This window comes from Aulonocara sp. 'chitande type north' Nkhata Bay, linkage group LG17 (assembly GCF_057382095.1).
Source record: "Aulonocara sp. 'chitande type north' Nkhata Bay isolate Kocher_YH1m ecotype deep benthic linkage group LG17, A_spYH_male_GT1.1, whole genome shotgun sequence".
Lineage (NCBI taxonomy): Eukaryota > Metazoa > Chordata > Actinopteri > Cichliformes > Cichlidae > Aulonocara > Aulonocara sp. 'chitande type north' Nkhata Bay.
Window position 1 is genome coordinate 33,307,174 of NC_141360.1, and position 16,104 is coordinate 33,323,277.

Sequence of the window (16,104 nt, forward strand, 5' to 3'; positions counted from 1 at the left end):
CAAAGCAGGTAAGAGACTTTATGCAATTTGGATTAATTTATTGAACAAACAAAGTCTGAACAAAGTCTGGTTACAGATAAGTTATTGTAAATAATCAGGGAATCAAACTTTTATTAATTCTTGAGCCACAGAGAATAATTGCCCTTTGACTTGGACTCCACTTTGTTTTTTAAATGATCTTTGTGCTTTTTTTCTAAGCCAGTCATTTTACAATATGAGCCTATCCCTAAGCGTGCTGATGATGACCTCTGTGTTGTTGGTGCTGTCATTAGGTAGGTTTCCCCATCGTGGTCTTGATTTGGCTTGCATGTTGTGTGTGTGTGTGTGTGTGTGTGTGTGTGTGTGTGTGTGTGTGTGTGTGTGTGTGTGTGGACATAAAAGATGAATTTTAGGAGCAGTGCCTTCAAATAGTTCTATTAAAAGAAAGCCACTTTTAATGTTTTTCCCTGAATGTGATGTGTCACTGTTCTTATTTTACATGTAACAGCTTGTAAATTAATGAAATATTCCTTAGAGATGTAATAGGCAAAAGGTTATTATTTTATAGCTGGGAAATATATTTGTCATATTTTGAACCTAAATTACTTAATTTAACAGTCATGCTGTTCATAATGTTTGTTATTTCTATCATTATATATGTTGGGCAAATGAAAAATATGATCCTGTTCTGTTTTCATTTTTATAGGACTTTTTGACTTTACAGTTGGAAGTCATCTGCGAAGGGTTTCGTTTTTTTTAAGTAAAGATGACGACAAAATGAACTGGATGGATTCACTGAACAAGTGTAAAAGCAATGACAGTTCATTGGTAACTGTGTATCATCAAGAGGACTTAGGTGCTCTTTTAAAGAATGTGCCTGGAGAGGAGGGGGTTCAGTTTTGGTCAGGGCTGCGTAAGAATCAAAGCAGTGTCACGACTTGGTCAGATGGAAACTCACTTGCATTTAATAACTCACAAGTAACTAGTATTGGTGATGACCAAATCTGTGAAGCTATGACAAACATAACATGGAAAGCTTTCAACTGTTCGGACAGGAAGCCTTTCATGTGCTACAAAGGTAAATCAAGCAAGTGATATTTGCTTGCATTTTGGTGATTTCCCTTTTTTTCTAATTCAAAAACAACACTTTGTAAGATGCCTCTTAAATGTTTGCAACACAGCACAGCTGCATTCATATTCAAGGCCTTCTTCTTTTTGTCAGATACATTGTTTTTGTGTACATTTTCTACTCATGCATTTGTGAGCAATTAATTGTGAACAGTGATGAGGTCCCAAAATGTTAATCTGCATGCTCAGTACAACAATCATACCAAAACCATGCAAGGTGTTTCCCTGAATGATGACAGGCACAATGTTTTTTGTACAAACCAAAATATATGAATTATCATGTGACTACTCTGACAGCACACCTTACCAGAGATATATTCCATTTAGGTTTTGTCTGATTTGAGTCACTTGAGTATGCAGTTTAAACATAGTCTGGGTTTGCTTTAAGCCAGAACCGCCTTAAAACTTGTGATGAAAATGCAGTTATTTTAATTAAATGAATGACAAAAAAATAAAACAAAATAAATGTTGTGCTTCTTTTGTTTGCAGATAATAATTATATACTGATTGATAAGGAAAAGGACTGGTGCCAGGCACTGCAGTACTGTAGAAGACATTACACTGATTTAGTGAGCATCAGTAATGAGACCCAAAACAATGACGTGTCTGAAAAAGGAAAAAACAAAACCTTTTGGATTGGGCTTCAACACGATCACTGGACATGGGTAGATGGAAGTTGCTCTACATACAGAAACTGGCCGAAGAATAATAATAATAATAATAATCCAGAGTGTGCTACCTTTGATTTGAATAATCTGCATAAAGTGAAGTGTGCCATAGACGGAGGAATATTTTGCACTAAAGGTAAGTAACTATTTATTTCAACAAACTAATTTGACAGTAACTATGACAGGAGCTATTACCGATAATTTTGCTGTGAAATATGAATATTTTAAGTTAAAGTAACTATAGGAGGAGTCTTTAAAACAAAACTTAGCCAGTCACCAATTCAGTCTGAACTGATTAGCTCTAGTGTTGCCTAAATTACACAATTCTATTCGGGGTTTTTTATACTATTGTATTAACACAAGCACTTTTCCCCATATTTCCTTTAAGTAAAAGCAAGACTGAAAAGACAAATTAAAGGTCCACTAAAACCTCAAATGTGTATTTATATAAATAATTGACTTAGTAGAACAAACTGAATCTATCCAAGTATTATTTGCAACATAAGAGTAGTAATTATTTTGGCGTAGAAGGTTTGCATGCAGAATATTCATGATGTGACTGAAATTATATTATCTTACTTATATTTTTTGCGTGGTTTTCAGGCAACATGAGAATCAAAGTTATCAAAAATAAATCTACTTGGGAAGGAGCCCTTGACTACTGTGAGGAAAACCACAACGGCCTGCTGTGGATTGAGGATGAGGAAGATCAGAAGGCTGTTGAACAATGGCTAAATCACACTGAGGTTGAAGGTCCATTCTGGATTGGTCTCAGGCAGAGTACTCTCTTTGGGTTCTGGATTTGGAAAGACAGAACAGTGGGCTACAGCAAATGGAAGAATGGCAAAATACCAGCGATGCCCATGTCCAACCACTGTGGTGTCATTGATAAGACAAGCGCCCTTGGGCAGTGGAGTGATGAAGATTGTTGGCGTGAGCATCATTTTCTCTGTGAGGAGGAGATTGCATTTATGAACAAAAAATAGTTCATAGTCATCAATCTTTACTGATAGACTGGATTAGCATGTAGAAACAATGTGGGGGTGATCAGGGAGTTTAAATTTAACACATCCTAAGAGCTCATTTGTGCTTAGTTCCTCAATAGATGTTTTTATTTGTTCAGGTTAGTAAGTAATCTAAGATTATGATACTTTATGATGTAGTATAAGATATATAAAACATTAATGACTATAGTTGTAATAAATCTCAATTATTAGAAAAAACAATAGTTTTACAGAAGAGAAAAGATGAAATGTTAGAAATGATTATTAAGGCTTGCTGTGTTTTGGTTTTTGTTGTTTGTTTTTTGGGGACGGGGCGGGGGGGGGGGGGGGGTGATTAGTGTTTACATTTGCAAAATAATATGCCACATTAAACCATGTTTCGTAAGTGAACAGTATGATGGCAACGTTTTTAAGTTATGAAAGTCATATACTGAGTGGCATTTCATATAGACAGAGCATTTTTTTTTATTCATGTTTGTTGTGTGCATTGAGATTCTTTGAGAATTTCATGCTTTCATGTGAGCTTTGTCCAAAGTAAAACAAGAAAATGCTTCTGTAAATTTTACTCCACATGATTTGTTATTTTAACATAAATGGCAGAAATAGTTTTACTCCAATAATTTAACTCACTGAAGAAAAAAAATTATAACGTGTGCTACCTGATGCACTGATTAATATATCCCACAGATAATGAAAACTGAGTGTTTTTTGTTTTGTTTGTAGTCCTGACTGGGAAATGAATAGTGTTTTTTTCTTAACACATTTACTTAATCATGTTTAGTCTTTGTTTTTAATAACTTAACATTAGTAATTTGTCAAGTTCATATTATTGAAATAAAAGTTTCTTAATCAGGATTACTGGAAGTTAATGCAAATAAAATTAATCTAGCACTTCATAACAAAGTTGTAATGTTGTGTGCTCAAACCCACCGACAAAATAAACAAAAGAAAACAAAAAGCACACAAACACACACACACATAATACAGAGTCAATAGAAGAGAAAATAAACGTCATTGAAACTGAACTGGACACTGGAAAAATTATACTGAATATGGAGGTAGAAGACAGAATGAAAAGAGGAAAACAGCAGACAAGATTTATGGATGTAGTGAAGGAGAATACAAAGAGAGTTGGTGTGACAGAGGAGGATGTTAGGGATAGGGTAAGATGGAGGCAAATGGGCCACTGTGGCGGACCCTAAAGAAAGCATCCAACAAAAGAGGACAAAGACTAGAATAGGTCTGGAAAATGTACTTCATCGTTTACAATGTAAAGCATAAGTAACCCACCCCTAACATAAACACTATGCTAACAAATAAAAGGCCATAAATACAAAGAAAGACTGAGACAACATTTTTCCATGTGCTCAAAACTTGAGTAAAAAGTCTCAGTTCTGGTGTTTTCTAAAGCATTTTTCATGCAGTTTGTCCAAAGGCAAAAAGAGAAGACAAATGAGAAAGTAAGTGAAACAAAGTGAAAAAATGAAAGGGAGAGCCATAGGAAGGGGGGGAGAAAAAGAGGAGCAGATGGAGGGAGGGGAGGAGAGACGAGCAGTGGGGCCTGACTATTAACGTCATGGTGTGAGCCTAGGGCTCCTCGTGACACAAGAGATGAGTGGACATATTTAGCATAAATGCCAGACAACTCCGTAGCAACTAGCCAACCCATTACGCCCTATAATCGCAGGTCTGAACTCCCACTATTAAGTGCTCACATACAAAAATGAAGCCCTAATTACCTGCACTGGTTGGCAGCGATATTGTTGACAGGTTGGTGGGCTTCAGTATGTAATTGTTGGACTGTTGGCTAGCCTTCATCTTGACCATCTTCAGACTTAACATGCAATAACAGTTACTCAGTTGAAAGCAATACATCAGTTAGGGGATCATTTGATTTTAATCTCAATCACACAATTGGCATCCTATAATTAAACAAACATAATCTGGTGATATTTTAAATGTGTGCTCCACCGATAAAATTCAAAGCAAAAGCAAATCAACCCCATGCCTGTATGAGCCAATCACACCTGCTCCATGCAGCACGTACCACTACTGGACAAGTAACACTACATTAAATGACAGATAAGAACCTGTCCGGGAAAGTTGGAGGTAAAATGAACACATTCAAAGATTTGTCTGCAAAGATACATTTATGAAGAGTAAAGGACAAGGATGAAAATGTGACAGCAGCGTTTAAATGTTTTTACCAGCAAAATCAACAAATAATTGTGGCAAATAATTAGGATCTTAATGATTTAAAAAATTCCTTATAAACATCCCGCCCTATTATTTGTCATCAGTCCAGTGGTGCAGTGTTTCCAATTTATTGCCATTTTCGCTTTACGGGAAATATTTCAAAATTGTCATTGTTTAGTTTTTTGAAAATTCTATTTAACATATAATCGACTTACTTTCATCAATTAACTGATCAAACAGTAAATAAAGTACTTCTTTAATCTTTTTTATATAACAGAATATATCAGTAATAACCCAGTAATAACACTGTATAGTAATAGATGAACAGTATAACAAGACTCAACCTAAATATTAAATTATTTTATTTTAAATTAAGGACATTTTTGTTAATGTTCATGGAACTGTATTTACATGCAATTCAGTGTTTTCTTTTTAATAAATAATTTACATTTTTTGAGACATTTTCCACTGCCATATATGTTGTTTTTTTTATTAATTAGTACTATTGACAGTGCTAAACACATTTATTAGACAACTACCCAATATAACATTTATGCCAAAGCCGCCCTAAAGTAACAGCATTTTTCTGTATCTGTAATGGTTAATCCACCACTATGCACAAACTCTTTAATCAAAGTGATATGTTATATGCTAAAATATAATTATCATTGTTATTTAATTGCATTCCTCACCAAACATTTTGATTTTGTGGTCAAATGTAACTAATTAATTTAATTATTTTTTGACATCTCTCTCTGTCGCAAACCCTTTAGACTAAGGCTACGTTCACACTGCAGGTCTTAATGTTAAATTCAGATGTTTTGATCAAATCCGATTTTTTTGTCAGCTTGTTCACACTACAAATAAAATGCGACAGCAAACGCGCTCTAGTGCATGTGCAAAAGAAGACGTCACACACAACGCGCTCCGTTTAGACCCAGAACAAACAATATTGTTTGACTGATGGCCCTTAATATAAAGACTTATTTCGGACTTTACTTTTCCCAATTTTTTCTTTAAGTTATTTTGTTATTTACATAATAATGTAAATAACCTAATAATTGTCCTTATTGCTGTTTTAGAGAGGAGCGGTGCTTCAAAGGATAGTTGCAGATTTCTGTCAGAATCTGCAGATTATACAGTACAAATAAAATGTTCACGTTTCTCCAACGTTGTCTTCCCAACAGTTTCACTAACATCTACACTGGATGGCCAGGAAGCGTTCACGATGTATTCTTGGGCTCTTCTCCGGCGCTGATAATTGGTGTCTGTCTTGTGTCAGTGACGTAAAAGACGGATTTAATGCGACATGACCATTCAAACAGCAGTCGCTTTCTGAAACATCAGATATGTATCGGATTCAGTACCACATATGAAAGTGACCCAGATCGGATTTGAAAATATCGGATTTGTTCCGTTCACACTGTCATACCATGATTGGATATGGGTCGCATAGGGTTAAAAAAATCGGATTTGATGCACTTTCGCCTGCAGTGTGAACGAAGCCTTAGACTCACAAACCAAATCCTATCCGGTCTTTAAGTCTTACATCATTAGCCGTGTCTGGGTCCAAACTCCGCTGCAGGTCCATAACTCAAACGATCATTGCGGGATCACTGAGAGTTGAAAAACTGTCTGAATTCTTTCATCTGTAATAAACTGATCAGTGTGCCTCCTCTACCAGGTCCATCCAGGGCATCCAGGCATCAATGGAAACGGAATTTATGACATTTAACGGAGTTAGAAGTTAGCAGGGAGTTAGCTCACTAGTTTCTATCTAAATATAATATACCATGTTCTAACTGAGGGATTTCTGAAACAAATTAAAAGGTACAGCTCTGCTATCACTTCAGACATAAATGAAGACAGAAAACTAAACAGCAGTCACGTTTGTGGGGTTACTGAAGTTGGGCTAGCTGGTCTATAATGATGAGCTATGTGATCGCTAGCGACACAGCTATGTTAGCATAATATAAACACTGAAACTGGAGGATGAACGCTAACTTTTTTCCACTCGATAAAAGTTAACTTGAGGTTTCCCGATGGTTAGGGACAAATGTAATCACATGGCAGAATGCTGTAAACAGACCGAACGTCAGTCAGGAGAACAACTGAGATAATCCATCCACAATACGAGGTTAGTCATTAATATACTGCTGCATGGGCTGGGCTGTAGTTACATCATATGGTTTTAAATACTGAGCTTTAAAATGAATAGCAGTAATAAAAACCGAGAGAGGCCGACAGTGATCACTGACTGTTTTTAGGGGCTTTTTGAGATTAAATAGAACAAGAGAAAAATCTTTAAAACATGTTAAAAACACAAAAGCCTTATTAAACGCAGAGTAGTTTGGGCCTGGAAGCAGGTTTCATCACTTCATCACTTAAAGACCGGATAGCTGTACACACCTTAATTCTCTTAAAATTATTTTCCGTCTACATTTCTTGTACATTTTCCATTCCAAACTAAACAAACCACTTACAAAACATTATTTTCTGTGGAGGTGGCTTCAACAATGCATCCTTACGCCAACTGGGTTTAAATGTGTGCGTACCCTGAAAGCGCGCGCCGAACAGGCAGGCATCGAGTATAATGATTTGAATGGATTCAAGATGTTTATTATAATTACTAGTTGGCCACCACTGGCTGCTGAAGTCCCTGCCCCCTGCTTCAGCAGTGAAGCTCTTTCATAATTAGTATTCCAGTCCAGACCCTACCTTTCATGAGGTTTCTGTCGCTAATGGTTGATTTCACAATATCTGCATGAGTAATGGCATTTCAGACATGTTCAGTGTAGAGATGACTAATTTACATTGGAAATTGGCCATCAGAGCTGCCTAAGGGTCATAGTAGTTGAGCTGATGCAGAGATAGGCATATGTGTGTGTGCCTGTATTAATATCTCTCTGTGTGTGGAGCTGGCCTTCATAGTCTGTTTCTTCACTAAACCTCTGGCCAGTGAGAAGTTCAAACTAGTCCCAGCTGACCAGTATTCACCTTCACTGTCATATCCATTCATGTGCATTTATGTGTGATTTTCTTCACATTAAAATGTGAAAATGCAGAGCAAAAGCAAAAGGTGCAGAAGGTTGTATAGTAATGTCACATCTTAGATGGCCCTTCAAAGTACCATTTAATAATATAAACACTTTGGGACAAAACAGTTCAAGTGACTGCTTGAGGGGTCACTAAACTAAGATGAGCTTCCCGAAGAACTACACACCCCAAAGGGCCTTTCTTTCTTTTTTTTTCTAAAAGCTGAAATAATAAAATGATCTAACAGCCATTTTTTAGTGCTAACATGGCTAACATTATATGAAAGCTTACCCTTTATTTTATTATTGTTATCCAATTCAACCAGTGACTGTATTTTAGCCACTCAAGGTTCCTGTTTTGCTGGAAGAGTACCAATCTTTATGGTGGAGGAAAAAGAGACCCTTGATACAGCACTCTCAAAAACTATATTTAGTTGACCAAAAAAGGAAGCAATGTCATGGTCTGAGTGAGCGGCTGCAAATTTTCCTGAGCATCCTTGGATCTGCCCATTGGTAGGGCCACCACAGCTTCACACATCTGGAGCAAATTGGGACAATTAGGCCAAAGGGCATTTAGGCTCAGCGCTGTCATCTCTTCCACGGCAGTTTGTCATCTACCTGATGTTGGCAACCGTCTCGCACATTCATGTTTCTGCTCGCAAATAGGTTGACTTAGGTTGTTTCTTGTGCTCCAGGACTTTCTCCAGTGCTGACTGCCACTCACTTCTTGGATCTCGGTTTGTACCCGCTCATTGGGAAATATCTCCAGACCTCACCTGTCTGCCCTCCTGCCCGCTCACGACTTTAGATCCAACAGACCCCAGGTCAGCCGTTTCACCTTCTCAAACCCCGAGGAATTACATCACCTCCCCCTCAACACCTCACCTCCACATCCTGCAAGTAAGGTGGAAAGACTGTTATACTCACCCTCTCTAGTAGTCCATTTTAACCAAGCTCTAACTCTGCTCTCCTCTCTCCCCAGTGTGACCATTACTTACCTAACCAGATCCAGTTGTCCTTATGGTCCTGCCACTCTGACAGTTTCACGGCCACGTTTCCATGCCACAGTTAGCCACGCCTCTGTGTATTCACCTTTTTCGCATGTATTGTACGTTCACCAATAAATTGTTTTGAAACGGTACCTTGCCTCCGCTTTGGGTTTATGCACTTCGGTTCTGTTCAAGTTGCTGGCCTCCCCCCAGCGTGACATGAATTTCCTCCTGGAGTTGCCAGAACCATGTGAACTTTCACCAAAAGTGGATTATATTTTCATTATTATATAGGAACATTAGGTATGGCTTGCTAATCCTTAGTTGGCCCGTCTTTTGCCTTGAGAACTGCCTTTGTTTTTCATGGCATAGCTTCATTGAGTTGTTAGAAGCATTTTTTAGGTCTGTAGTGACATGACAGCATCACACAGGTGCTGCAGATTTGTCGGCTGCACATCCATGGTGCAAATTTGCAACATCCCAAATGTGCACTATTGGCTTGAGATCTGGTGACTGGGGAGTCTGTTTGTGTAGGCCCTCTGCAGTAATAAAGAGATGGCCTTATGATTGGATGGTTAGATATTTGCATGAATAAACCGTTGAACGGATGTACCTAATGAAATAATTGGTGTGTTTATATTACTTTAGCATGTGGTTGTGCTGTCAGACCATTACACTTGACTGAAGGTATGCAAATATAGAAAACACAAGCCAATCAAGAGAATGTCTTCGCTAATTTGAGAACACAAGCATGGCATCAGAAAAATAAAGAAGCACAGATACTCTATAAATAGAAAAGGCTACAAAAAAGGGGCGGGGGGGGGGGGGGGGGGCTCTAAGAGGCAAAGGACTAAGACACACTTGTTGCTACCATGGTGACTCCTGAAGTTAGTAAAGTTGAATTTTGGTCAGTGGTATTGAGAAATAAAAACTTTTTTTATGTTTTACTGTTTGAAAGACTTCACATTTGATCAAACCAAGGCCAAAAGTCCAGATCTGCCACTTGTGGAGCAAATACATTTAAAGTTTCATTAGTTTTGCTTTGACATAAACAAATATTTGTGTTTAATCACACGTCCAATTGCATGAGTATTTAAGCTTGGGAAATAGGTTGCTGTGAGCAAATTATATTGTAGCTCAGTTTTGAAACTGTTAAGCTTTATTACTGTTTAGCTTCATTCATTTATTTATTTAGTGCTTTACTTGGACTAGTAAATCAATGAACTATATATGCCCGACCCTCATATGTTATTATATTGTTAACTAGTAGACAAATAAAGCACAGTTTGTTTTAGACAGATAGATAAATATTGTACAAAAAATATGAACAAAATACTAATAAAGTTATTCGTCAAATTAGTCTTTGTTTATTTGAGCATATGCCTCCTTTTGAGAAATGGTGTTTTAATAATGGCGAGTTTTTGTTTTATTTTTTCTAGATAGCTTCCTACTCTCTGTATTTTCTTCTTCTTTGTTTCATTTTATGGCAGATGGAGCAGCTTGAGCAGGGCATTAGCAGAGCAGCAGGAAGAGCTTCATTCCCCAGTCTGACAACACAGGTTGCTTTCAGGCAGTTGTTGGTCTTCTGGATTTGACAGTATTAAGAGGCCAATACTTGATCACTGTAGTTATGGAAAAAAATTGGCATGAAACATAAAAAATATGCTTTATTTTTAGACTCCTGCAGCATAAGTAGAACTAGAACAAGGTCTATGTAGACAACCAGATTGATTTAAACAGAAGGGTAACTGTTCTGTCACATGCATGTGAGACAGATGACTAAATGAGTCTTTCCGAAGGCATGCCATCGGTCACAGCAAAGGTAAGACTTATTAAAATAGACAAAGATTATGCATGACTATACATATAAGTTGTCCCATTTGGATTTATTTCTTCAGTGAAGACACTGTGACACTTTGAACTCAATTCAGTCATGTAAAACTGCCAAAGTGGTGGGGTTCTGTTGACATATGTGAATGTTAAGTGCCTCTTTTTGTTCTTATAGCAAGAAACTACTGTAAAGTGCTCAGCTCAGGTCAAAGTAGGTTAAAGTAGTTGCAGATGACACCGTACGCCATGACACAACACACAATATACAGCACTGTTAGTATGAATCTTTTTTGAGAAACTAAAATGTTCATCATTTTTTAGCTATCATTTTTTTGCCATAGTAAAAAAAAAGTAAAAAACAAATAAATATTTAAACACAAACATGAGTTTCCAAATGTACTGTTCTTTTACCACAAACGTAAGGATAAAGCTCCTTAGAATTATGACCCACAATCGGCTGACTGTCGACTGCATACAAGTCAGTTCCCAGCAAACAGAAGTTCTCCCTCCTTTTGTAATTTCCACTATGAACACACTCCTTTCAGTCAGTTGCAGAATGTCAACAAGAGGTGACAAATTTTGACTTGTGTGGTTTCTTTCATGACAAAATATTTTCAACCACTGAAATACATTCATCACACAGAGTTGATCAAGTTTAGTAAACTTTAAAAACCAATTTTAACTATTCCTTTAGTGTAGCAGTGTAGCAATCAGAATTGTTTCTTGAAGGCCAAAACAGCCAAAGTGGAGCATTATGCTGTTCGCTATAATGGTCCACTTGATAGTCAAGTTTTATTAGAATTTTATTATTATTCATTTTATTTTGAGTTAATACAACCAAACGGACAAGACCAGTGGTAAGAAAAAGAAGAAAGAAAGTGGTGGAGAAAGTTAACAGAAGGACAGGGAGAGAAAATAGAGGAGAAGAAGAGGGATACAGAGAGAAAGGGAGAGAGAGAAAAACACTGAGAATCTGCATCAACACCTGCTGAGAGAGGATGAAAAGTTCAGGGTTTTCAACAGAATCAACTTATAATGTCTCTAAAAGGGTTGGTAATGTGGAAACATATAAAAACTTTCCTTATTCAGTTTTACGAATATTAATAAGACACTTTTTTTGTTGTAAATCTTGTACTGATTGTCTTAGCCTTATTAAATATCAGCTGATCAAACACACACTACCAAGCTCTGTCTATATTGAAAAGATCAAGGTTTAAAAAAGTGACAAGTCAGTAGAAAATTCAACAAGTATAAACTTGTGAAAATGAAAACAGCAGGGCAATACAATTGTTTTTTACAACAGCTGAGCAACAGAACAAAAAATAATATCTAAAGACCACATTTGGCTTCAGTAAACAGAACTAGTCAGTGAGAAATGAAATTGGGGGTCGTTAATATGTCCAGTGAGATATGAATACAAGAAAGTAAATACAGGTATAGCAGGTGCACAAACATATCTTGTTAAGTCTTCCAGACTTTGACTGGATGATGCTGAACATGAAAGTGTCCACAGTCCCAAAACATCCAGTCTATTACAGCGCTCCTGATTTCTGCCAAACACTAACAAAGCATGGATACTTAAGATGCTCTGATGAAATGGCAATTAAAAAGGTTTGCAATGTTGCCCAGTCTGTTAACACAATTGAGTAACATAGACAGAATTGCAGAGGATTTTGAGAGGCAATTGCCTGAGAGGCTTAGAGAGTGCCCATTCAAGTGGATAGGCCACGGATGCCAAAAACCAGGTGATTTGACTCATCTGCATGTGATGCATCTAGCACAGTGACTTCCAGGAGGACTTACTCTCATATTTATTGCTGCCAACTAACACAGGAGGAAATAGTTTTTCAGTAAAGTGAGCTGGACATTTTGCGTGGTTGTGCCAGACAATAATCTTGAATGTCTTGAGTGTCTTAGACTGAATAAAAATCTCGAAAGCAGCTCTTCCACATTTGAAAACACTGGTCGTTGAAAGGCAACAAAAGATTTAGGAGTTTTGGCACAGTAGAATAGTGATGGGATTTCCGGCTCTTTTTAGAGAACCGGCTCTTTCGGCTTGGCTCACAAAAAAAGCCGGCTCTTTCGGCTCCTAACCGGCTCTCCAGGTTATTTTGTTGCTTTAATTAATTTATTATTAACAACAATATAAAATTATGCACAAAATGAATTGCTAATGTAAAAAAAACTGTGGTTTTGTGGAGGTATGTAACAACGACAGGAGAGGTCTCAGTGGTCCGCCACAGTTTTATTTATATATGTTTATATATAAACATATGCGGTGGCCCCTAGAGACAAAGCACGTACAAACTCCAAAAAGCACGTACAAATTCCAAAGGCGTCAAAGTTAAGGCGTCTGGGGAGGGACACATCCACTCACGTCCACTCACATCCTGGGCCATCTTACCTCAGGATGTGGCATGATAAGGTGGGGCCAGGTTTCACAATGAGCTCACCCGAAACCCTGGCTGATTGGGACCCACACCCAGTTTCACACCTTGGCTCAGGCGATTAGAGGATAATCAGGGGGTCCTTTTGTCCCTCTGTGGGGGGACACTCCCACTAGGTTTAAATCTGGGACTCCCCACCATTTGACCTTAGAACTGAAGAAGCTTCTCGGATGAGAGGTGAAACGTCTTCAAGCAACTTAAAGAAGTCCAGACGCTTTTCTTTGCAAGCTCCTTTGACTACAATGACCTGGATGACTGAGAACCTTCACAGACAGATGATCACTATACCTTCCTAATGTGACGTTGTTATCCCTGGCTCTCTTTCTCTCCCTTTCCCTCCGGTTCTGTTCCTGTTCTACTGCGAGTGTAACTACCGCCCCTCTTCCCAGCGCAAAGCACAAGTGTCACGTGCGGAGTGAAGCGGAAAAAAAGTGCGAGAGAGAGGGTGAGAGAAAGAAAAAAAAAACCACGGCACCCAATACAGAGCCGGCTCGCGTCGTTCACTTCAAAGAGTCAGCTCTAAGAGCCGTTTCGTTCGCGACCGACACATCACTACAGTAGATATATAAAGTATTTCAACACCACGCTCGAAATTCATGTACTGTTTTTTGCCTATAGTTTTTAAACCTTTATCTATGTATTATATGTTAACATTGTACAGTGTATATTTTTATTAAGTGAATGCGTGTTGATTACTCTTCAAGTCGCCATCGCCTTTCAGAGAGCTGATGTTTATTGTTTTTTTTCCTTCAAAGCTCAACTGAAATCTTGAGCGCTTCAGTGAGTTGAAAGTTTGCCTCATGCTGTAGGGGCCCATATGCATTACATGGGAGAAAGAGACTGCCAGCAGCTGTCAAGTCATCATCCGGCTACACTACAAGTAGGGTTTCGTCTGTTATTTTCCATTTGCTAGACTCTAAACAGAAAGAAAAACCTTTTATGACATAATCAAGCAGCAACCTTTGTGACTGAAAAATGAACTTGTGACTGGCTCCAAAAGTGAAACAATCCTCATAAGTATCCCCATGGTTGACTTAAAGGTGTCCAGGCTGAGAAACATCCAAATCAAAGGAGTCTTACATTTATTTCAGAACTTTGCAGACCTAACATGTTTTTTAGAAAGAAGATGCTTTCTCCTGGATGAAATGAGCCTTATCTGTTCGGTTTTCTTTTAGTTGTACTGTCATGGTGCTTGGTATGTGATGAGCCCTAACTTCAGTTAAACATATCCAAGACAAAAGGTATGATGACTGACTTCAGAACATGTACTCATATGCAAAAGGTCAGATCCATTAAGGGTCAGATGGTGGAATGTGTTCAATGTTATAAATATCCTGGAACAGTTATTGATTTAAAGCAAACTGTGAGGCTGGTGCGCAAAAGGGCGACTACCAAGTTTGTGAAGGCTTTCTCGTTTCTCGTGGATTACATGCTGCTAAAAAAATTATTATTATTATTACTTTTGTTTTTAGTATTTTGTACAATGCATACTGTATATGTTGTCTGTTGTGTTGGAGTGTGCATGTAAGACTGAATGATTCATGATTGCAGATCAAATCTAGCTAGGGGTAGCTAAAGTAATGTGAACCTAAAGTTGAATGAAGTTTAACATTTAACATGCTAACTGATCCCTGTGGAGGTCTGAAATATATATTTTGGGTTGTTTTGTAGTTTTTCTAAATTGCATTGCACTGTCTAACCTTGGAGTGAATTGGCTGGGATGTGCAGTCCTGAAAAGATTGTGCACATACTACAGTTAGAAAATACTGGGGGGAAAAAAATTAATAAAACACTTAATCAACATTTCTTTTTTGTGCTCCAATGGATTAAAGTCTGCTCAGAATACCTGTGTTCTGATATCAAAAGTTTTTAAGGTAGACTGTTTTCTTGGATTTGGTAAATGTTTAAATATGCAATTGTAACTCTCTGGTGCCACCTTAAAACCTGTAGTCTGTAATAGGACATGATGTCATTGGTAAACAGGAAGTAAGTCTGTGAATTAAGGAGAAGGCATGTGCAGCATGGTGGCCTTAGCCAGATAAATCCAGTGGCATCCACATACATCCTATGCCTTTGGTAGCATTGTGGGTATGTATAGACTTGTTTTATATTTTGAACTTACTTTCTTTCAAGTAAGTTCATTTTTCTGTAAGTTTAATGATAAAACCAATCTTATGCAGTTTAAGCTAGCAATCGCTTATGGAGCTAGTTAAATGGGAATGACAAACGAATTGGAGGCATTCATTATAGTAAGACTTGTTAAAATCATTATTTGATGTTTGTATTTGACTTAAAAAGGGAAGTAATTCATATGGACATTGCATGTTGACATATTAAAAAACTGGGTTAATATATTTTCATCGTTATATATGTACATGGTGAATAAGTACAGTGATTATGCCTTGTACTGTTTGTTACAGTTTCACCTTTCCCTGTGTCAATAAACCTGTGAACCGGGAATCGTGTCGTCAGAGTCTTGATGTGGGGAAGGAGTTTAGCTGACTGCCCAACCATAGCAGAGGCAGTACAGTGAAACCACACTTCCTAGCGGGCAAGATAACGTGGAAACGCCGACAGATGGTAGGGAGACCATCATCACAATCAACTAATGGACAATTAGCACATCTAAGCAGAGATTCGCTGAGAAATTGTTCAGTCCAAGTCAGAAGAAACAACCATGTCAAAAACGCATTCGCACGCTCCTTCTGTGCACTCCTATGCATCATCAACTGGGTCTGCTGCAGCCAAGGCACGAGCACGTGCAGAAGCAGCAAAGGCTTGTCTTTCTTATGCTAAGGAGGAAATAAACCTAAAACTAGAAAAGGCTA

At 37.8% G+C, this 16,104-nt stretch overlaps 1 protein-coding gene across 1 annotated transcript; it reads left to right on the forward strand.

Annotated features, from left to right (window-relative positions):
- The first annotated feature begins 205 nt into the window (after positions 1-205).
- LOC147310420 (macrophage mannose receptor 1-like) lies at positions 206-9,128 on the forward strand. Its single transcript, XM_086269830.1, has 6 exons — positions 206-272; positions 686-1,057; positions 1,597-1,911; positions 2,379-2,708; positions 8,706-8,910; positions 8,993-9,128. The coding sequence occupies exons 1-5, from the start codon at positions 215-217 to the stop codon at positions 8,816-8,818; spliced, it is 1,188 nt and encodes a 395-aa protein (XP_086125956.1). The 5' UTR covers positions 206-214; the 3' UTR covers positions 8,819-8,910; positions 8,993-9,128.
- The last annotated feature ends 6,976 nt before the right edge of the window (positions 9,129-16,104 follow it).